We start from the raw sequence: 23,400 nt of genomic DNA on the forward strand, positions 1-23,400 counted from the left end.
TTAAAACAGAACGGCTATTTCTCTTGTGGTAATTGTCTGCGTCAGAGGGTCGTTAAGAGTGACCAGAACCTTGTCCATAACATGTGCTGCAGCTCCGGCAACATGCAATACACAACAATTACATTGTGTCACACCATAGCAAGTAATGTTGCTATGGTAATTATCACTTCCTTCAATACGCATGTCAAGTTTTGTCGTAGATGATGCACAGGCGTAATTTATTTTGACGTTATAACGTTGAAAAGCCTTTGGGTCCCTTGGATTTACACTAAAGCCTATAAATCTCGGTTTTGGACGAATGTCGTTTATTTTCTTCATCGACACCGAATAGGGCGAATCCTCTTTGACCTTCAAATCAAAGCGTTTCGAGTGAACTGAATAATTTCCTGGAAATGTAGCAATAATTTGTACGGAAACATTTCCAGAAACGAATGAGTCATAAAATTTTATGGAATCCCTATTGCAATTATTGTCAATGTTTGTATAAAACTCTTTGCAAAATGATAAAACAGTTTGAAAACTGGAATCACATGTCGTGATGACGTCACTCACTTGTGAAAATGATACTCCTGACATTACTTTTATTGACGATTTGATTTGCTTGCAAATATGACGTTGAAATTTATAATAGTTTGAAGATGCATATTTACACAGATGATTTGATGTATGAATGAAGGTTTGGCAAACAGTTGATTCCTGACTCTCTGTCCAGTGAACAGGTTTAACTGGTATCCTAATATGATAAAGTCCGGGATATGATGTCAATGACCCCAGAAAATGGTTTTGAATGATATTTTCGGAATGATTTGCTGCAGTTATTTTTGCAAAGACTTCGGCAGATGAGTCGGGCTCGTTGCAACTTCTTATTTCCACAGGAATTTTTATAAAATCTCCTTTATTGTGATGATGTATGACATTCTTTGATCTTCGTTGCATGTTTCTTTTCTCCTCAATACTAGACGGTAATATATTTTGTGTCTCCTTGCTATCCTGTATTTCAACTTTTTTCTGCTTTGGCCTCATTTTACAGACCGTTATATCCTGGTCAATTTGTCCTTGACCTTCGTTAAAAATAACGGTCACGTGGACAGAGCATTTCGTTTTCCAGTCAAATGAAATTGTTGTCCCTGAAGAGGAAACAATCCTTGATATTTTGCGTAGTTTTCCCATTATTATATTCGATGAAACCCCATACTGATCATGTGACCGGAAACTTTTCAAAGACTTGACACTTCCATTCGTGTCTTTTTTACCATATACAGTGATGTTTTGATTTGTTGGAAGATTCACATGAATTATTCTTTGGTCGACAGTGTTGATAAAAATTGTATGACGAGGTATCTTTTTCATTTCTGAAAAAAAAAATCGAAAAATAAAAGCACTAAAGCAGTGAGGGCATATCAACGTTAGTCAATACAATACTGAGTTCGATTTATATTGTGTTTATGGTAGTTTTTTTTCTATACTTAAATGTTTTGTACTCGCAAGATTGTGTTTTTTATACAGTGTGTTTACAGTTAGTTCCTCCTATACAAAACTTACATGTACAACTATTAAACAAAGTGTTCGTTATATCTGGCATCGAGAAGCTATCAAATGTTTTAAGATTAAGTTACTCAAAAGCAGCTGCTCACAAGTGCTCACAACAATGTGTTCGTTACACAGTGTGTTTACGGTGTGTTCAGTCTAAACCAAACAGTATGTACTCACAACAATGTTTTCGTTACACAGTGTGTTTACGGTGTGTTCAGTCTAAACCAAACAGTATGTACTCACAACAATGTTTTCGTTACACAGTGTGTTTACGGTGTGTTCAGTCTAAACCAAACCGTATGTACTTACAACAATAGGTCAACGTACGGCCTTCAACTATGAGCAAAGCCCATACCGCATAGTCAGCTATAAAAGGTCCCGATAAGACAATAAAAAACAAGAAAAACAAGAAAACTAACAGCCTTATTTATATAAAAAAAAAAATGAACGAAAAACAAATATGTAACACATAAACAAACGACAACCACTGAATTACAGGCTCAGGCAACATACATAAATAATGTGGCGGGGTTAAACCTGTTAGCGGGATCCCAACCCTACCCCTTACCTGGGACAGTGGTATAACAGTACAACATAAGAACGAACTATAAAAATTAGTTGATAAAGGCTTAACTCATCAGATGGACAAAAATACAAGTGGACGTGGACGGGTACTTATGCTTCCCGACACAAAAAGACACATTGAACAGATCTGAGAGTATTCGTAGTTATCTGAAAGCTGGTTCAAAGCCACTAACAACTAATAAAAAATCATGCATCTAAGACTAAACTATCAATCCGTACACATCCAACACCCAATGGATTTAGTGTTTTAAGACGTCATAAACAGCCAGAAAAAAACATGACCTTGTGCAATGCTAAGTTACAGGTATCGACAGATTGTAGATCCATGAATATGTATGTGTATATGTTTATAACATACTAGTAATAGTTTTACTGATAACAAAATCAATATTTATACCAATAAAAACAATATTCAATGACCTTAAGACCTTTTGTAATTCGCGTTTAGCAACCAGATTTTAAATACTCACTACAATGTGTTCGTTCTTCGTGTCCTTCTTTGCAATAACATTTATTTCCAATACCACAAACGCCTTTTCCATGGCAACAAGATATACAACCTGAAATATAAACAATTTTACACAGAATTAACCTGTGATCAAGTATTATTCAAAGAAACAATTATGTTTTTTGAATGGAATGTTTGTTTTTGCTTCTTTTTTTTTAATCAAGAGGTTTTAATCAGTAAGCTTGTCTTTTAATCTTTTTACATTGTACCATCCTCCCATGCTTTGAGATGCGAAGGGTTTATTTTCGGACTTGCAGTTCTACCAAGGTTGATTCTGATCCAAACCTCTTGATGTCCTCTTTTGTTTATAAATGATTTGTATGTAGTTTAGTTAGGATTATTGAATTATAATTCCAATTTTTCTACTAGAAATTTCGGTGTTAAGTTCGTTTGATGGTCAACTTTTGTAATTAGCAGTTACGATTTTTAAGCGTATCATCCACCTGGTATGACTAATTACCTGATCTATTGTAGGTATGGTCCGTCGAACAATCTACGATGGAATTGAGTGTTACTCTCTCTGGTAATGTTATATTGCCGTTCTTCATGAAAACGTTGATCTTCTTAAACTGAACGGTTCTGAAAAACAAATGTTTAAAAATCATAAGGAAGTCAAAAACCTGAGTCCGATCCCCATTCCGTCTATATTTCAAAGTACAACCGGGTAATAATTTAAAACACGTTGCACTGTTAAGCAGTATTCGTCTCATGCTGTTGATTTATACAAATTGACAAATTTAATATAAACAATGGCCAATATCATGTTTTTCGTATGTTTTTTTTCTGTTTCTTTCAATCATAAATCTCGGGTGAAATGGAGAAAAAAAAATTGTATTGAACAATTTTTGTTAACTAAGAATGGTTTATATTGATCATTATTTAGTAAAAATGTCTGTGATATTAACTGTAGCAGTGGTAGATTCGAAATGACAATAATTTCAAAAAAAAATTAAACTCTTAAGGAAATAAAAGCACTCACTCTGGATATTCCAAAACTATATCTATACGTGTTATGTTAGATAAAGACACATTAGCAAACGTGAACACTGCTGACACAAGAACCCCATATGTAACAGCGATCCGCCATCCATGTACTGAACCTAATATACATATTGTCAGAAAGTAGCTGTATAACAATGGAAATCCACCATTTAGTTGGTAACTGGTGAATTTGGGCTCCTGGCTTTTTGGAAATATTCTAACAGTAATTTTCCCCGCTTTTATTTCTGTGTCTATTCTGCATTGACTGGAAGGAAATTCACTGTGTAAATCTTCTGTTCCTTTTTGGTATATCTTTGCTTTTGCGGTCAAAGCTGTACTACGGTTAGATTGCTGCCATATAATATTTCCCTATTAAAGTATAAATATTAGATTTTTGATTATTAATATTTCCCTAAATTATAAATATTAGATCTTACAACTCTAACAATCACGTACCCACTAAAGACACGTACACTTGTGTTTACAGTAGACATAATTTCCTTTTATAAGATAACTTCTCGATTTCTGACAATCTCATTCTTTATGGATAGTTGCCTCCATTATATCCCTTCAATTTGTTTATCTAAGAGCATAACATTCTGGAGGTAAAACGTGAGTAAATGTAAGTAGAAGAATTACTGGCGTGCTTTATAGATTTACAATTATCCATAAAGAGCATAACATTCTGGAGGTAAAACATGAGTAAATGTAAGTAGAAGAATTACTGGCGTGCTTTATAGATTTACAATTATCCATAAAGAGCATAACATTCTGGAGGTAAAACATGAGTAAATGTAAGTAGAAGAATTACTGGCGTGCTTTATAGATTTACAATTATCCATAAAGAGCATAACATTCTGGAGGTAAAACATGAGTAAATGTAAGTAGAAGAATTACTGGCGTGCTTTATAGATTTACAATTATCCATAAAGAGCATAACATTCTGGAGGTAAAACATGAGTAAATGTAAGTAGAAGAATTACTGGCGTGCTTTATAGATTTACAATTATCCATAAAGAGCATAACATTCTGGAGGTAAAACATGAGTAAATGTAAGTAGAAGAATTACTGGCGTACTTTATAGATTTACAATTATCTATAAAGAGCATAACATTCTGGAGGTAAAACATGAGTAAATATAAGTAGACGAATTACTGGCGTGCTTTATAGATTTACAATTATCCATAAAGAGCATAACATTCTGGAGGTAAAACATGAGTAAATGTAAGTAGAAGAATTACTGGCGTACTTTATAGATTTACAATTATCCATAAAGAGCATAACATTCTGGAGGTAAAACATGAGTAAATGTAAGTAGAAGAATTACTGGCGTGCTTTATAGATTTACAATTATCCATAAAGAGCATAACATTCTGGAGGTAAAACATGAGTAAATGTAAGTAGAAGAATTACTGGCGTGCTTTATAGATTTACAATTATCCATAAAGAGCATAACATTCTGGAGGTAAAACATGAGTAAATGTAAGTAGAAGAATTACTGGCGTGCTTTATAGATTTACAATTATCCATAAAGAGCATAACATTCTGGAGGTAAAACATGAGTAAATGTAAGTAGAAGAATTACTGGCGTACTTTATAGATTTACAATTATCTATAAAGAGCATAACATTCTGGAGGTAAAACATGAGTAAATGTAAGTAGAAGAATTACTGGCGTGCTTTATAGATTTACAATTATCTATAAAGAGCATTACATTCTGGAGGTAAAACATGAGTAAATGTAAGTAGAAGAATTACTGGCGTACTTTATAGATTTACAATTATCTATAAAGAGCATAACATTCTAAAGGTAAAACATGAGTAAATGTAAGTAGAAGAATTACTGGCGTGCTTTATAGATTTACAATTATCCATAAAGAGCATAACATTCTGGAGGTAAAACATGAGTAAATGTAAGTAGAAGAATTACTGGCGTACTTTATAGATTTACAATTATCTATAAAGAGCATAACATTCTGGAGGTAAAACATGAGTAAATGTAAGTAGAAGAATTACTGGCGTACTTTATAGATTTACAATTATCTATAAAGAGCATAACATTCTAAAGGTAAAACATGAGTAAATGTAAGTAGAAGAATTACTGGCGTGCTTTATAGATTTACAATTATCTATAAAGAGCATTACATTCTGGAGGTAAAACATGAGTAAATGTAAGTAGAAGAATTACTGGCGTACTTTATAGATTTACAATTATCTATAAAGAGCATAACATTCTGGAGGTAAAACATGAGTAAATGTAAGTAGAAGAATTACTGGCGTACTTTATAGATTTACAATTATCTATAAAGAGCATAACATTCTAAAGGTAAAACATGAGTAAATGTAAGTAGAAGAATTACTAGCGTACTTTATAGATTTACAATTATCCATAAAGAGCATAACATTCTAAAGGTAAAACATGAGTAAATGTAAGTAGAAGAATTACTGGCGTGCTTTATAGATTTACAATTATCCATAAAGAGCATAACATTCTGGAGGTAAAACATGAGTAAATGTAAGTAGAAGAATTACTAGCGTGCTTTATAGATTTACAATTATCTATAAAGAGCATAACATTCTAAAGGTAAAACATGAGTAAATGTAAGTAGAAGAATTACTGGCGTGCTTTATAGATTTACAATTATCCATAAAGAGCATAACATTCTGGAGGTAAAACATGAGTAAATGTAAGTAGAAGAATTACTAGCGTACTTTATAGATTTACAATTATCCATAAAGAGCATAACATTCTAAAGGTAAAACATGAGTAAATGTAAGTAGAAGAATTACTGGCGTGCTTTATAGATTTACAATTATCTATAAAGAGCATAACATTCTAAAGGTAAAACATGAGTAAATGTAAGTAGAAGAATTACTGGCGTGCTTTATAGATTTACAATTATCCATAAAGAGCATAACATTCTGGAGGTAAAACATGAGTAAATGTAAGTAGAAGAATTACTAGCGTGCTTTATAGATTTACAATTATCTATAAAGAGCATAACATTCTAAAGGTAAAACATGAGTAAATGTAAGTAGAAGAATTACTGGCGTGCTTTATAGATTTACAATTATCCATAAAGAGCATAACATTCTGGAGGTAAAACATGAGTAAATGTAAGTAGAAGAATTACTGGCGTGCTTTATAGATTTACAATTATCTATAAAGAGCATAACATTCTGGAGGTAAAACATGAGTAAATGTAAGTAGAAGAATTACTGGCGTACTTTATAGATTTACAATTATCTATAAAGAGCATAACATTCTGGAGGTAAAACATGAGTAAATGTAAGTAGAAGAATTACTGGCGTGCTTTATAGATTTACAATTATCTATAAAGAGCATAACATTCTAAAGGTAAAACATGAGTAAATGTAAGTAGAAGAATTACTGGCGTGCTTTATAGATTTACAATTATCCATAAAGAGCATAACATTCTGGAGGTAAAACATGAGTAAATGTAAGTAGAAGAATTACTGGCGTGCTTTATAGATTTACAATTATCTATAAAGAGCATAACATTCTGGAGGTAAAACATGAGTAAATGTAAGTAGAAGAATTACTGGCGTGCTTTATAGATTTACAATTATCTATAAAGAGCATAACATTCTAAAGGTAAAACATGAGTAAATGTAAGTAGAAGAATTACTAGCGTGCTTTATAGATTTACAATTATCTATAAAGAGCATAACATTCTAAAGGTAAAACATGAGTAAATGTAAGTAGAAGAATTACTAGCGTGCTTTATAGATTTACAATTATCTATAAAGAGCATAACATTCTAAAGGTAAAACATGAGTAAATGTAAGTAGAAGAATTACTGGCTTACTTTATAGATTTACAATTATCTATAAAGAGCATAACATTCTAAAGGTAAAACATGAGTAAATGTAAGTAGAAGAATTACTGGCGTACTTTATAGATTTACAATTATCTATAAAGAGCATAACATTCTGGAGGTAAAACATGAGTAAATGTAAGTAGAAGAATTACTGGCGTGCTTTATAGATTTACAATTATCTATAAAGAGCATAACATTCTAAAGGTAAAACATGAGTAAATGTAAGTAGAAGAATTACTGGCGTACTTTATAGATTTACAATTATCTATAAAGAGCATAACATTCTAAAGGTAAAACATGAGTAAATGTAAGTAGAAGAATTACTGGCGTACTTTATAGATTTACAATTATCTATAAAGAGCATAACATTCTGGAGGTAAAACATGAGTAAATGTAAGTAGAAGAATTACTGGCGTGCTTTATAGATTTACAATTATCTATAAAGAGCATAACATTCTGGAGGTAAAACATGAGTAAATGTAAGTAGAAGAATTACTGGCGTGCTTTATAGATTTACAATTATCCATAAAGAGCATAACATTCTGGAGGTAAAACATGAGTAAATGTAAGTAGAAGAATTACTGGCGTACTTTATAGATTTACAATTATCTATAAAGAGCATAACATTCTAAAGGTAAAACATGAGTAAATGTAAGTAGAAGAATTACTGGCGTACTTTATAGATTTACAATTATCTATAAAGAGCATAACATTCTAAAGGTAAAACATGAGTAAATGTAAGTAGAAGAATTACTGGCGTACTTTATAGATTTACAATTATCTATAAAGAGCATAACATTCTAAAGGTAAAACATGAGTAAATGTAAGTAGAAGAATTACTGGCGTACTTTATAGATTTACAATTATCTATAAAGAGCATAACATTCTAAAGGTAAAACATGAGTAAATGTAAGTAGAAGAATTACTGGCGTACTTTATAGATTTACAATTATCCATAAAGAGCATAACATTCTAAAGGTAAAACATGAGTAAATGTAAGTAGAAGAATTACTGGCGTACTTTATAGATTTACAATTATCCATAAAGAGCATAACATTCTAAAGGTAAAACATGAGTAAATGTAAGTAGAAGAATTACTGGCGTACTTTATAGATTTACAATTATCCATAAAGAGTAATAAAACCAATATAATGTTCAGCATTACTGTTTGAAGAACAGTTTGATACATAACTGCTAGTTTTTATTACTGCTAGTTTTTATTACTGCTAGTTTTGCATCATTTTCCTTGTTTTTTATAGAATTTTGCTTACAATAACAACCAGAACTATTCAAACGAATATGAACACGGAAAAGCATTTATAAACGTATCGCATTGGTCAACAAATAAGTTCATTACTTGAAGTACTTACCGGAATTTCAGAATACACATCCAAACTGACAGGTTCAAGGCTATTAACCGAAAACAGTTCTTCCCAAACGTCTCCCTGACATGACACCACGGAAATTAGTGCTAATAGTATCATCATCTGTAAGAATAAATAATTGAAATAAAAAGTATAAGTGCAAAATAAAACAAAACATACCATAAACTGTCGAAAATCCACCTAAGGAAATTTATTTTGTCACAAATTTATGTTAACAACTGTATCGTGTAAGCAGGCGTTTATATCCCAAACGTCCGTTCCAGACAATACTTGGATCCAAGTTGTCAACAAACAATATGGTGATACTAAAAAACTACAACTATCTACGTTATGCACAATGAACTAAAATATACACACTGACTCTTTGTCGAAATTAAGTTACAACGGACAATTATATATGTATATATATATACAAATATAATACAATAAACCAGCCTGTCCTTAAGATAGGACGATGTGTCACTTAAATGACAGTATAGCTGGTACAGCTTGTCCTCCGAGTGGGACAACCTGTCACTACCAGACAGTGCGGGCTGAAACAACTTGTCCTCCGAGTGGGACAGTCTCCCTTGTCAATCCGTTCAACTTGTACGTTTACTTTGTACCCGGTACAAAGTGTCATTTGAATATTAAGGCTCTTACTGGCGCTTAATAATTAAATCCAACGTACGCTCTGTTGACTTGTGACGGCTCATCGACAGCCACCCGACAGCCTCAAATGCCGTTCCTCACTCTCTTATATACCCCAGGGCGACTATACTATTTACTTGATAGAGATGTTCTCTAAATGTTCCCGATACCGAACACAAGAGTACCTCTCAAACACCCCATACCGATGGACCCAACCACAAACTCTTCAGCCAAACGTCTAAATCTGTTTAACTCTTTCTCAAACGTAAACCATGCATTGATACACAAAGATTCTACTTGAGTATAACCTTAACGACCAAAAAACATTACACAACAATAAGTGCCTTTTCCTTAGTATTTCAGTTGCAAACCCCGACTATACGGAAATTACAACAAATAGAACGCCTGTACGCTAAATCCACTATAATTATTTTAAGAGAGCCGTGGTGTAGTGGTTAGCGCATCGGACTACTATCACAAAGGTTCCTGGTTCGATTCCCGTTCGGGATGAAAATTTCAGGAACTCAATTTTCGGCTCTCCCTTGACACCATTTGCGAGTATTGTCTTGAGGAAACGATGATAGTCCGTCGGAAGGGGACCATAAATGGCTGACCCGTGTTAAGAGAGAGCCATATCTCTTGCACGTTAAAGACACCCTTGTAGATTTCGAAAAAGAGTAGGCTAATGCCGCTACAAGGCAGCACTCGCACCCGCAAAGTGGAAAGGGATTAATAATATAAGTTGCAAAACTTGTTTCCCAATCCACTATAAACAAATATGTTTAAACTAAAACAAAGTATTGATTTTTATACGTTTGTCTTCCGGTGTATACTGTTACGTTACTGTCCCTAGATTGGGGTAGATTGGGTTGCAGCAAGTACTAATGTATACCTGCCACGTACTACTGTAATTTCGTTTGATATATTTGTATTTTTGATTTTGCAATTTGATTAGAAACTTTCCTTTCTGAATTTTCAAAGGAGATTTTTTTTTTTTTTTTAATTCAAGTTGATACATCCTTGTCATTTGAAATTTTTGGTTTGAGCGTTCCCAATGAAGGTTAATCCAGAAAAGAGCTTTTGACGGACGCACCAAATTCATAAACTTTGATAAAGTGTTATTTTTAATGCATAATTGAAAAAAATATTGTATACTTTTTCTCCATATATAATAATTTGTGATTTATAACAAAAAATCTAATAGATTTATTATCATATTAATTTATTTTCCATTCAGTGTATAATATCAAGTCAGGAGAGGTATGTGCAATGATAGACAAAGGGACGAGTCAAGCTGACTAGTCGGGTAGAAATATATATATATATATGATATAAAAGTTTGTTCTTTTTTATTGTTGTAAAGTCAAATTGAGATATTTTTTTTTGCATTAATCATGTAAATGTGCATATACGTTTTAACACTTCAGAATATCGTTATATAAATGTATCAAGAAAAGGGTATGACAAGTCAAGAACAATGATAAGGAATACGCAACAATGATTCTAATCTTCTATTATACATATCAAAAGTATATCTATGAAGTTTATACATACATTTTCGTTGTTTTATAATTTAAATCAATCGTATTTATGTAATTCTTAACTTTGATATTAAATAGCATTTTTAGTACAAATTCCTTTTTTAAATCATTTTTTATTTGCTGATCATCAAAACCCTGCTATATTTTTTTATTTACGTGTCAACTATGAAAGTTGTAATTATGTAATTATCAAATAATATTTCTCAATTGTGAACAAATATAAATGCATGAACTGACAAAGACATCAAATGGTCTGCATCCATCATACATTTACACAGTCTCTTTCAAGTAGATACTTTCAATAGAATATAAATGATATAATACGTCGTTAACCAACCAGTGCTCGATACCGTGTACGAACATTAACCTAGAATAGGAGACTAACGGACTATACTGTTAAGTCTGGTATGTCACACAGAAGGGACATAACACCCAATATAATTAACATTTATACGAGGCAGCAATCTCGTAATATACTAATTGATTAATTGTTGGCGTTTAATATAAATAAGATGTGGTATGCATGTCAATCAGACAACTCTGCGTTTTACCATTACTTTCAGCACTCTTGGCTAAATAAAATGGCGGCACGATTTTACCAGTGGGCGAACCCGAAGTAAAGTCGGCGTGAACCACCAACCATCGAATGCAAAACTGGCAATCCTTAATTAAATAAGATTCAAGTCGTAACCGCATTGCCACCAGTGATATTGAGAAAGAGTGCTTGACTATCTGTCCGAACTATTTAAACAACTATTGAAGATTTCGTCGTTGGCCTGTTCTAAGGCAAATTTATATCGAACAATAATCTTTTCTAGCGACAGTTTCAATTTTCTGTCCGTATTCCCAGTCGACCCGTATTGAACACCCTAACTTCTAAACATATTATTAAAATAAGGAAATTTGTTTCCAATGAGAAAAATATCCAACAAATGGCGATATGTTGTCATCACTATGATTGAGCAAATGTATTTTGAATAAATATGAAGTGTTTGCCACTGGACATTTTTGAAATACAAATTAAACCATAGTTATTACAATAGTTTCAACAGACTCAGCTCACATGGTTCAATTGTAATGTGGAATTTTTAAATGCAAAATCATTTAGCTGTAACAAGTTTTAAAAGATGCCATAATGCCAAATAACAGTCGAGTTATAAAAATACTATGTTAAAGTGCTTTTCACTTCAATCCATGGCATTTATGCGACTATCATAAGTCAGTAGAATATTGTTTTATGTTTGCTCTCCGTCTATGCTTTTGACGTACACATTATATAGTGACGGTGACGAAGTTTTTACTCAATGACAAATTATTTATAACTCAAATTTTAACTGACAATTAAGAACTTTCGGCATGTTTACATATAGCTACTTTTGCATAGGTACTATTTCTGTACTAAAAAAACTGGAAATTCACTTTTAATATTTAGTACTATCTCCTTACTTTAAAACTACTGTAATATTTAGAAGTGCATGTATTTTACAGTACTTGATAAAAATGCACTAAATATTTTGGTTCAGAAATAATACAATATTCCATGTTTGAAAATTATAACTTTAAGAGATTTGAAATAGAAAAACTTTCAAAATGCTGAAAATCTAACGGTAGTAACTAAAAATCTGTAGTACCTAAATTTCAAGTACAGATAAAGTACTGTAAAATACAGGTACCTAAATATTACAACAATTTTAGAGTAACAAATTAAAAGTAGATTTCCAGCACTACAGATATTTAGTACAGAAATAGTAGCTGTGTAGATGATTGTTATTCCATCTCTCCTCTATTTTTTCTAAGGTGAATAAATGTCACAATGGCAATAATCACAACACTTAATTTGAAACTATTTCAACTTTTCCATCTGTTTCTTTTAATAAAATGCCCGGATGCTGTACGACAGATGTAATCATTTACAAGTTTTAAATTTCTAAAAATGTACGGAGTGCTTCGCAGTATCATAAATTACGTCAATATGAAGCAATTATTTTTGAAAGGGTATTGAATACCTACCTATACCCATCATACGACCACCGATTATTGGTCTATTAGACCACTTTCGAGTTCATCCGTCACCGGAAAAAACTCGTCAATTATACGCGCCTTTATCACCGTCATTTGTGCGTTTAGGGGCGTCGTCACTTCCTTCCAATGTTGAGCGAGTGGTTGGAAAACTATAATTCTATATTGTACGAATTATTCGGCAAATTGAATTCTCAAAATTGACAATCAACACTGCTGTCATTAAGGAATTGTCAGTAAGTACCTACAGAGCAACCATTATTTCTAGTTTATCCTGCACAAAGACGACCACCAAGACGCTTGATGAACGTAAATAGTGCAGGGATACAGGCGAGCCCCTCTATCTGGTAAATGACGTCATAAAGGCGTGCATAATTGACGAGTTTTTGCCGGTGACGGATGAACTCGAAAGTGGTCTAATAGACCAATAATCGGTGGTCTAATAGACAATAATCGGTTCTGATTGGTTGTCGTATGATGGGTAAAATCAAATTTTACCCATCATACGACAACCAATCAGAACCGATTATTGTAGTGAAATAATTTCAAAGATGGCATCATTATTGAATGAGTAAGTGATAGCTTCGCATAAAAAATGATACAATAAGGTTGATGCCTTGTTATATTGTATATTTAATCATGTTATTACTGTTGTAAACTATTTTTACATTATTAATTGAATATACATTAACTAATGGTGAATAACAATTTGATTATACAATGTACAATGTCTTCCGGAAATTGAACCGCAGGAAATGTCCTTTATAATTGTACATATTCTAATGTATTTACATTTTTATATGCATTGCGCAGTTAAATAAAATGTTACATCAACACTTTATATGTTTTGATATTTCCAGTTCGAAACAGTTTAGACAAATAGGAATTTAATTTCAAGGTATATTTAATCTGGAACATAAAATATTTAATTAATATACTAGTCCCAGATTGAATAGATGATATTTGACCACATGGAAAAAAATCTAACGGGAGCAAAACACGCCAATCTTAGGAATTTCGATCAACAAATCATTTTCATTTTCCACCAACTTTTCTTGCCGAAAGTTTTCCTCAACTTTTACAAGGACGTATAACTAACATACGTCCTTGACTTTTACAAGCTTTGTTTAAATACGAGTTTTTGTATAATATGTTAATACACTATCATAACTTTTTTAATGTAATATTTAGTATTAACAAACTAGTAGACTAGTAATATCTTAAAAAACAGTATCAACATATATTTACATTAAATCACACCAATATACATGTAGAACATATAGTAACTTTGTAGTGTCTGTTTTACCACACATGCATCGGATATCACAATTATTTGATTGAAAACAAAGTTTTTTCTCACTTTCCCTAAATTGGAAACTGTAAATAACTCGTATGGATTTATTAACAGTGAAAATGTTCCAAATGTCAAAGTTTGAATAATTAATTTAAAAGATTTACCTTTCTGAGAGATTTCCTTACTTCCAGTGTTGAACTATTACATTTCACGAATGTTCAGTATAAATTCCGTTCACTAGCAACGTTTCATGTTAATAACTACCAGAAAAAAACGACAATTATTTCTTGCTTTATTGTAAGCATTTCTTTACATGGGTGAAAGTCAAATTGATTTCTATAGAATTTTTCGTCGATGAGCTGTTTTATGGGCAAATAAATACACAATTTATGTCGTCATGATTTTAATGGAGGCTAATTAAATCGTACCTAACGTGTCGTGGTTTTTATGAGGGCTGATAAATTGATACTAGGGTGTAATTACCCGTTGTAGAAATGTACATTTCCAAAAGAAAATAAATGTTGGTCATGGATCAGATATTTAATACTGTTTTTCAATGTCCGCTGGGTTCCTGCAGTTTATGACCACTAGTACAATCCTCGGATTGGGTACCTAATGATAGCTGGGTAATCCTCTTTAATTGTCATTATTTCCCATGTAAAGATAGTGGTCATTAAATCCACACAGGTGTATTTAACTACGGGTCAGACTTAATCGCCACAATCAGCACTCTTCTTCAAATATCTTAGTTTTCTGTGACATCTACCCAAACAGATTTTAAAACTATATTAAAATATAATAATATCGTTTTATCAGCACTGTCCATCAGAGAGAACTTCCCTGATGACCAACCATCAAATGTGTTAAAACGAACAGAGATACTTAAATTAAACCCGTAAAAACCAGAGACCATTACATTACAGAAGTTCCTGCTTATTCAAAAATAGAAGATGTTCTTGTATGTTCCTTAATTAATTGAATTGTTCTGCTACACGAAAATGAAAATAATCTCATCACTATATCTTTTTTATTTTCCTCAGGAACGCCGAAAAGTTTGATATCCAATGATGTGTAGGTATGTGAACACATGACGATCTTTATACATGACAAGAACACATGGGGAGCAACATAGCCAGAACCCATCAGGAGCTTCCTAACAAGAACACATTAGGAGCGTCATTACCAAAACACATAAAGACCTACAAGATCAGAACACACGAGGAGATAAGCGACCAGAACACACGTGGAGCTACATTATCAGAACACATCAGGAGCGTCATTACCAAAACACATAAAGACCTACAAGATCAGAACACACGAGGAGATAAGCGACCAGAACACACGTGGAGCTACATTATCAGAACACATCAGGAGCGTCATGTTCAAAACACATAAAGACCTACATGATCAGAACACACGAGGAGCTAAACGACCAGAACACACGTGGAGCTACATTATCAGAACACATGAGGATCTAAACGACCAGAACACTCAAGTAGAAACAGGATCAGAACACATGAGGACCTTTACGACAGGACACACGAGGAGCTTAACGACCAGTACACATATGGAGCTATATGACAGGACACATGATGAGATACATAACCAAAACACACCAGGAGCGTCCTGACCAAAACACATGAGAAGCTACACGACCAGAACACTCTAGGAGAAACATGACAACCAAAACCGACCTAAAAAGAACGGCCCAAAACACCAAATGTCAACAGTTAACATCACCCTAAGTTTTAGATTATTTACATTAAACCAAAATCGTATACTAGTATCTAAAGAAATGAATCCTCATCTCAAAAGCGAAACAACTGAAACCATCAAACCGATCATGATTATAGTTCAATATATATATATATATATATATATATATAAACGAGTCTAAATTGAAAACTACGTTCAAACCTATGATTGCGTTGGATAAAAACCGCAATTTTTATACGTGTGCATGTCAAACAAATTTCGTTGTAGAAGGATCTAAAAACAGCACAAACAACATTTTCCAAAAGACCAAAAACGTGAAAAAATATATTTGAACAAAACGCATTTGACTAACAGGTGAACAACTGATGTTATTTAACCCTGCTGACTGCCATTGACGATTGCCAAATAAAATTGAATATATATATTCGGGACTGAAAAAAGGAAATTAAAAACAAATCGAATTTTGAATGATGAGTTGGTAGTATTGGTCCTTATGAATATGTCTAAATGTATCAATTAAAAAAAAAATATATATATCATTTTGTTGATAGAGTTCTACGTTGTATTTCCTTTGTCCATGTGTATTTCTCTAAAAAACAAGAGTTGTGAAAGTTGTTTTCTAAAAGCAAAAACGATTATTCTACTTATTAGCTCATTCTAATGTATTTCATGATATACAGCGTACAATTAATGTCTGACTTGATGATTGGACTGTTCAATAATATGCTCAGAAAGTTAAGTGAAAATACTTCTCGACCACACACACTGAAAATAAGTTTAGAAAATATAGACTTAATGCTATATACGCATATGTTAACACAAAAACAGATACATTTTGACGTATACGTTTGTGAGAATTAAAAGTATATGCAGGTTTAAGGTGTTGAGCAAACATTTAAGGGGAATGTTAATGAACGATATTTTTTGTAGAAAGAGATTATTCAAATATGTCTTACTTTAACTTAACAATGTCTTAAAGAATCTCAAGTAGATTTACAAACAAGAAGTCCAGCTAGGGGTGTTAACACTTATAGTATCACAAGGTTATTTAGACATTGAAACACATACTCTATTCATTCTTCTTTACAAATAAGTAAGTTATCCACGTGAAGTTATCCCAATTATTTTTTGTGTTTTTCAGTTATATGAATTTGGAATGTTATTGTTTCAACATATAGCTTTGATATAATGGTTTGTGGAGCAGGCGAATCTTGTCTATCGTATACGCCTTACAGACAGTGTCCAAAACGCATGGGTCTATTCTGTACATCACCATAATGTTTTCTGATGAGGGTTTTTTTAATTTCAACTTAGTGTCTATTTCAGCTTTTTGCAAATCTCTAGTATGAAGTTTTACACACATATGATTTTTGTTTTGTTTTTAAAATAAGTTCGAAAGCGTTTTCTATTTTAACAAGACACATTTCATACTACTTTGTCCTATAAAAGAGAATACATTGACTTTGGATGAATTAATCCACTCTGATAAAATCCACTTTGATGATCCATATACATGTACCCAAGCGTCTGCGTCTGCGCATGTTTAATGTTTTATGAGCCATATACATGTACCCAAGCGTCTGCGCATGTTTAATGTTTTATTGTGACCTATAGTGACTTGCTTCTACATCAGTTGATCTCTGTTGGAAAAGTTCCTAATTTGTATTCATACCACATATTATTATTTTAGAATGCATTAGATTTCAAATATAATTTTCCTGTATTTTTCTTATTCGTTTTTGAAAATGACCTATACACAAGGTAATGTTGTTCTCTGGCTATTTATGACGTCTTTACACTAAATCCATTGGATGTTGGATGTGTACGGATTGATAGTTTATTCTTAGATGCATGGTTTTTTTTTGGTTGTTAGTGGCTTTGAACTAGTTGTCAGATAACTGCGAGTACTCTCAGATCTGTTCATTGTGTCTTTTTGTGTCGGGATGTATAAGTACCCGGCCACGTCCACTTGTATTTTTGTCCATCTGATGAGTTAAGCCTTTTTCAACTGATTTTTATATTTCGTTCTTATGTTGTACTGTTATACCACTGTCCCAGGTTAGGGGGAGGGTTGGGATCCCGCTAACATGTTTAACCCCGTCACATTATTTATGTATGTGCCTGTCCCAAGTCAGGAGCCTATATTTTAGTGGTTGTCGTTTGTTTATGTGCTACATATTTGTTATTCGTTCATTTTTTTTTACATAAATAAGGCCGTTAGTTATCTCGTTTGAATTGTTTTACATTGTCTTATCGGGGCCTTTTATAGCTGACTATGCGGTATGGGATTGGATCATTGTTGAAGGCCGTACGTAGACCGATAGTTGTAAATGTCTGTGTCATTTCGGTCTTTTGTGGAAAGTTGTCTCATTGGCAATCATACCACATCTTCTTTTATTTATATACAATGGATCAGCTATATACCAATAAAGACATACTGTTGATTGATAGTAAGAAAACTATACACCGAAGTTAAAATGTATAAGATTTCCGAAGGACATTATACTGGTAAATATACTACTGCAGTAAACCTATAGTATGGATAAGATAGTTATAAAAGCAAGGAGATGTGGCATGATTAACAATAAGACAATTCAAAAGTGAAACGGCCAATGGCCTGATCTCTGCAAAACAACCAACCAGCGAACATGTTTGTAAGCGATACACCCTCTCCTTATCTGGAACAGGGATGTAATAGCACAAACTAAGAATAAACTGTAAAAATCAGGTGCAGATATATTATTGTTGGGTTGATATTCTTAGTAGTTATGTATATGTGTGTGTATTAGTATGCTCGGAAACGGGCCCATTAATTGGACGGACAAAGAATTTGTATTAGTATTCGTATTCCTCCGACAGATTTAGTGTAAACACGTCATAAATAGTATGAGAAAATCAGGGTCAATTTAAAAATAGGCCATGCATTATTATTAAATTATCATGTATCTATCATTTTGAGACCTCAAGATGTGATGCCGTTTTCTGTCTCGTGACAAAGCAGATTTAGAAGCTGTAATAGACCGTAATAATAACAAGTTAATATTTGATTTCTACTCAGTTCCACAGAGTTGAATCTACATACTTCAACCCGACATTCACATGTTTGACATCCCATGCATAGAATTGTTAAGTAGCGTATTTAATTAAAAAGTCTATTTTAAACAAGGAAATACATTATTTCACATTTAAATAATTGATTGGAAACAAACATTTAATAAGTCAACACCTGCTTTACGTTGGTATAAATACTTGATAAAAAAAATCACTCATATAAATAACTTAACAGCAAATTATTGAAATCTTATGAAATTAAAAGTCATTTAACATGTGGATCAAAGAAGGTAAAAGTTACTTAAAATATTTATTGTGGTTTGAACCAGACAATAAATCACAATGACAAACGACGTTTTTCAATTTCAAACGAACAAAAAATTACATTCGATTTTATAAAGTGTTAGTGTTATATAATGAAGAATGTCGCATTAGGACTTGCGTCAATACACTTCCAATATCGTCCTAACAGCCAAATGATTGTACCGAAGAACTTAAAACAACTTAATCAAAATACTTGAGAAACATAGCTGATAGTCTCAGAATGGCAACATGGCTTTCATCCCGAATGACAGTCGTGTGTCCTACAGAATTTATAGATTGATGACGGTCACAGCAAGGGTTCATATATCTGTCTGTCATACGTACAAGTTATTCTGGCCATCAAAATGATCTTATTGTTCTAGTTGTTCTGGCTTATTGTTCTAGTTGTTATGGCTTATTGTTCTAGTTATTCTAGCTATCGGAATGATCCTATTATTCTAGTTATTCTTGAAATCGAAATTATCTTATTGTTCTAGTTATTCTGGCTATCGAAATGATCTTATTGTTCTAGTTACTCTGGCTATCGAAATTATCTTATTGTTCTAGTTATTCTTGAAATCGAAATTATCTTATTGTTCTAGTTATTCTGGCTATCGAAATGATCCTATTGTTCTAGTTATTCTTGAAATTGAAATGATCCTATTGTTCTAGTTCTTCTTGAAATCGAAATTATCTTATTGTTCTAGTTATTCTTGAAATTGAAATGATCCTATTGTTCTAGTTCTTCTTGAAATCGAAATGATCTTATTGTTCTAGTTATTCTGGCTATCGAAATGATCTTATTGTTCTAATTGTTTTTGGCTTATTGTTCTAGTTAATTTATGACAATATGACAGTTGTTGTCCAATCGTTTTTGAATGTGTTTTGTCATTTGATTGCCATGTTATTAAGAACTTTACGATTTTATTTTAGTCGGAGTTCAGCATTTTGTGATTTCTTTTTAGCTATCGAAATGATCTTATAACGGTCAAATGATATCATATGACACATTTGTATTTTTATTTACAATTCAAAAATCAATATCAGTTCTAACCTTTTAACTCGTATTTGACATTTATATTATTCTTTTTTTTCTAATTTTGCATTCGAAAAGCTTTGAATGATAGAACAAAGCTTTGAAGAAATTGTGTTTATGCTTATTATGAATGATCAAATAAAATTAAAACACATTTGACATGTTCGTTGATAACACAGAAATAGGAAATAGTTGTAATAAATAGAAAATGTTGAAAATGTTCATTTTGGTTAAACATGAAATGAAGGATCAATATGTAATTTTGATGTTTGTGAATAATAAATTTTAACATTAAACATGTATATTTACTCGCCAGCCTTTGTTGCCGAAACATCAAATATTTTTAAGATTACTTTTATTTACCAACCCTTTTTATGTTGTTTCATTTCATTTAACATAACCGCTTCATTGATTAAATAATTACAAATCGTCTGAATCGAAGGAATGGAATGACGCGAAAATGGAAAATTTTAACACTTTTAGTAAAAGCCATTTAATTTTCTCTAACGGTATATTTGGAATATTCCAAAGTGAAAGCTTTACTTTGTTCAAACGTCAAGGTATCCAAGATAAAAAGAGATTTTGCTTTCTTTTTTACTTTTTACAAATCCCAAGAATATTACGACCTTTTCCCGTACAATTTTGATTGAAAATTATTTTTATTTGTTGAGTGATCACAGAATATGACATCGCGGAAATGTTTAATGAGTTTGTATGCAGCTAGCAAAAAAGATCTTTAACGATCGCACTGTGTCCCTTCGCTAACGTTTCGTTACAAGCAGTCTGGTGGTACAGGGCCATGTGAAATAAATTCGATGGAACTTTAACTCCGAACAGCCGGAATATTAGACACGTGATAGTTTTCGGTACTATATGCGAAGTTTCATAAACTGTTACAAGTAAAATCTAAGGCTTTTATATTGTGTGTGAATCTCGAATTATCGAAAACACGAGCCTTTAAGTTGCATATCAAGTAACTAAAATTATAATTTCTAATGTATGAAAGTGCTTGCAATTCGTCAATTGTTTGATAATTAAAACCTAGGTACACTGTAGAGGATATGATTGTGACATTTTTATTACTCTGTCAGTTGTTTTACTGTTGAAGTTACACGTTGTTTATTTTCTACTTATTTAAACTATTATATCTTTTGATGTACTGTATCTCTTACGATGTTCATTAAAGGTCATGTTGCTTTTTATACTTATAAATGCACCGAAATCAAATAAAGGTTTACTAGGTTTACGAACTATCATTTTAATGACGAAAAACACTTATCGCACATTCAAAATATCAAAGATAATCAAAAAGTACAGAGATTTATGTCTCCTTTTCAATGTTACTCAGTATGATGCCTGGAACAAAAGCTCACATCCCACTGCAAGTCCGAGTTATTAGCTAGAATGGGTTTGAGAACGTTTGTGTTTAATATGAAATTTCCCGGTTATGTTTCTCTCACTTCGTTGGAACGGTCCCCTCTAACCCTCGGTTAATTTAACAATGACCTATGTATCAAAGTTAAGATAACCGTAAACTGATAAGTATGCAGTAATTACTTCAGCATTTCCTTACAAACAAACTAACTTGGAACAAGCTCCAATAACGAATACAATTTATAACACTTAGAAAAGCAGGAAATTCAATAAAGGATTAATTGTTCTATTAGAATTGAATTAGGAAATTTCAAAAGTAAGTGTAATGACAACTGCAATCATATCTTGACCATCGTTTTTTCATGACTAAGAATTACCAGGCATTAGAACATTTATAAAGTGCCTAGAAAAGCAAGCTACAATGTAAATGATAAAATATTGTCGTTACTTATTTCGACTATAAAAAATGTAACTACAATGTAGTACTAAAAATCAATAGTAAAAAAATATGAAAATTGTTGTGATAAAAAATCTTACCTGTGACCACATTTCGTCAGGTATATTCAAATGTGAAGAGATTGTCACATAGGTTTCCTGTCGTCAGGATTTCTGTAGGAAATGACTTTCAAATGACTGACAAGTATGCTTGATTGGTTACGGAGGCGGATGGCGAGAGAACGACTTTCGCTACCTTATTCCAAAACACAATTTAACACGGTGGTCGAATTTCACTTCTCAACAGCAAATAATATGTACAAAAATCGACAGTAAAGTTTGTCTATCGATAAAACATTAACTTAAATTTATATCGGTTGAATAAATAGGGAAATGTGGAAATTAAAATCACGAAAGAACATCGTAAAATTCGAATTAGTTCATAAAAGGAATTGATTTTGTACAGGGACTAGTGGAAACGAAAAGTCGATATTAAAACTTTAAGCATGTTATTCGAGGTTACAATCTATTTTTATTGAGTGTTTAATAACTTTGAACTCTAATTTAGGTCATCAAATTTAGATTTATCATAAAGAATGTCTGCTCTTGGGTTAAGTGAAAAATGAACCGATATTTCATAAATATGTATTAGATCAAAGAAATCTTTTCATTACTCAGTGACAGAAAGTTAGAAAGTAATACAATTATTTTCAACCACGTCGTTGATGAGTTTCGCAACCTTGTACAAATCGTTTTTGTAATAATTGGAAAAGAAACTTTAAATCCAAATCAAACTATATTTTTATAAAGATTTATTACTAATGAGATACTATCGGTTGTTTAATAGAATGATCGATCATAGGTATCTCATTTTAACATCGCTGGATTTAAAGATGAAATATCATATCTATAATATATGGCTTCAAAGAGTTCGACCACAACATGCCAAAATCAATCTTTCCAATATATTATATATTCTTAAAATAGAACTTGTCAACATAATATATTTGGATTAATAAATGGGTTGAAATAAGCTCATCATAAACACCACAATAATAATTTGATATTGACGCTAGAAGCGCATTTTGTCTACAAAACACTCATCAGTGACGATCGAATCAAAAATGGTTAAAAAGTCCAAATAAAGGACGAAGTTGAAGAGCTTTGA

The 23,400-nt window shown here is 32.1% G+C and overlaps 1 protein-coding gene across 4 annotated transcripts; it reads right to left on the minus strand.

The window, feature by feature from the left end:
• LOC134712679 (uncharacterized) lies at nucleotides 1-22,564 on the minus strand. Of its 4 annotated transcripts, none has more exons than XM_063574444.1 (6): nucleotides 22,335-22,564; nucleotides 8,819-8,935; nucleotides 3,606-3,976; nucleotides 3,087-3,205; nucleotides 2,589-2,678; nucleotides 1-1,352 (listed from the first exon to the last, which is right to left on the minus strand). In XM_063574444.1, the coding sequence occupies exons 1-6, from the start codon at nucleotides 22,344-22,346 to the stop codon at nucleotides 1-3; spliced, it is 2,061 nt and encodes a 686-aa protein (XP_063430514.1). In that variant the 5' UTR covers nucleotides 22,347-22,564. The 4 variants fall into 4 exon arrangements, with proteins under 4 accessions (XP_063430514.1, XP_063430518.1, XP_063430517.1 ...); XM_063574448.1 differs by lacking the exon at nucleotides 22,335-22,564 and adding an exon at nucleotides 14,801-14,915; XM_063574447.1 differs by lacking the exon at nucleotides 22,335-22,564 and adding an exon at nucleotides 14,746-14,832.
• Between the last annotated feature and the right edge of the window lie 836 nt (nucleotides 22,565-23,400).

The sequence above is a fragment of the Mytilus trossulus genome, chromosome 3, assembly GCF_036588685.1.
Source record: "Mytilus trossulus isolate FHL-02 chromosome 3, PNRI_Mtr1.1.1.hap1, whole genome shotgun sequence".
NCBI classification, from domain to species: domain Eukaryota; kingdom Metazoa; phylum Mollusca; class Bivalvia; order Mytilida; family Mytilidae; genus Mytilus; species Mytilus trossulus.

What these genes read in the sequence shown, in the direction of transcription:
- LOC134712679 (XM_063574444.1), bottom strand. An exon ending in ATGTGTATTCTGAAATTCCG is followed by an intron (nt 3,977 to 8,818) that starts GTAAGTACTTCA and finishes ATACTTTAATAG; the next exon opens with GGAAATATTATATGGCAGCA. An exon ending in CGAAGAACGAACACATTGTA is followed by an intron (nt 1,353 to 2,588) that starts GTGAGTATTTAA and finishes TTTTTTTTTCAG; the next exon opens with AAATGAAAAAGATACCTCGT.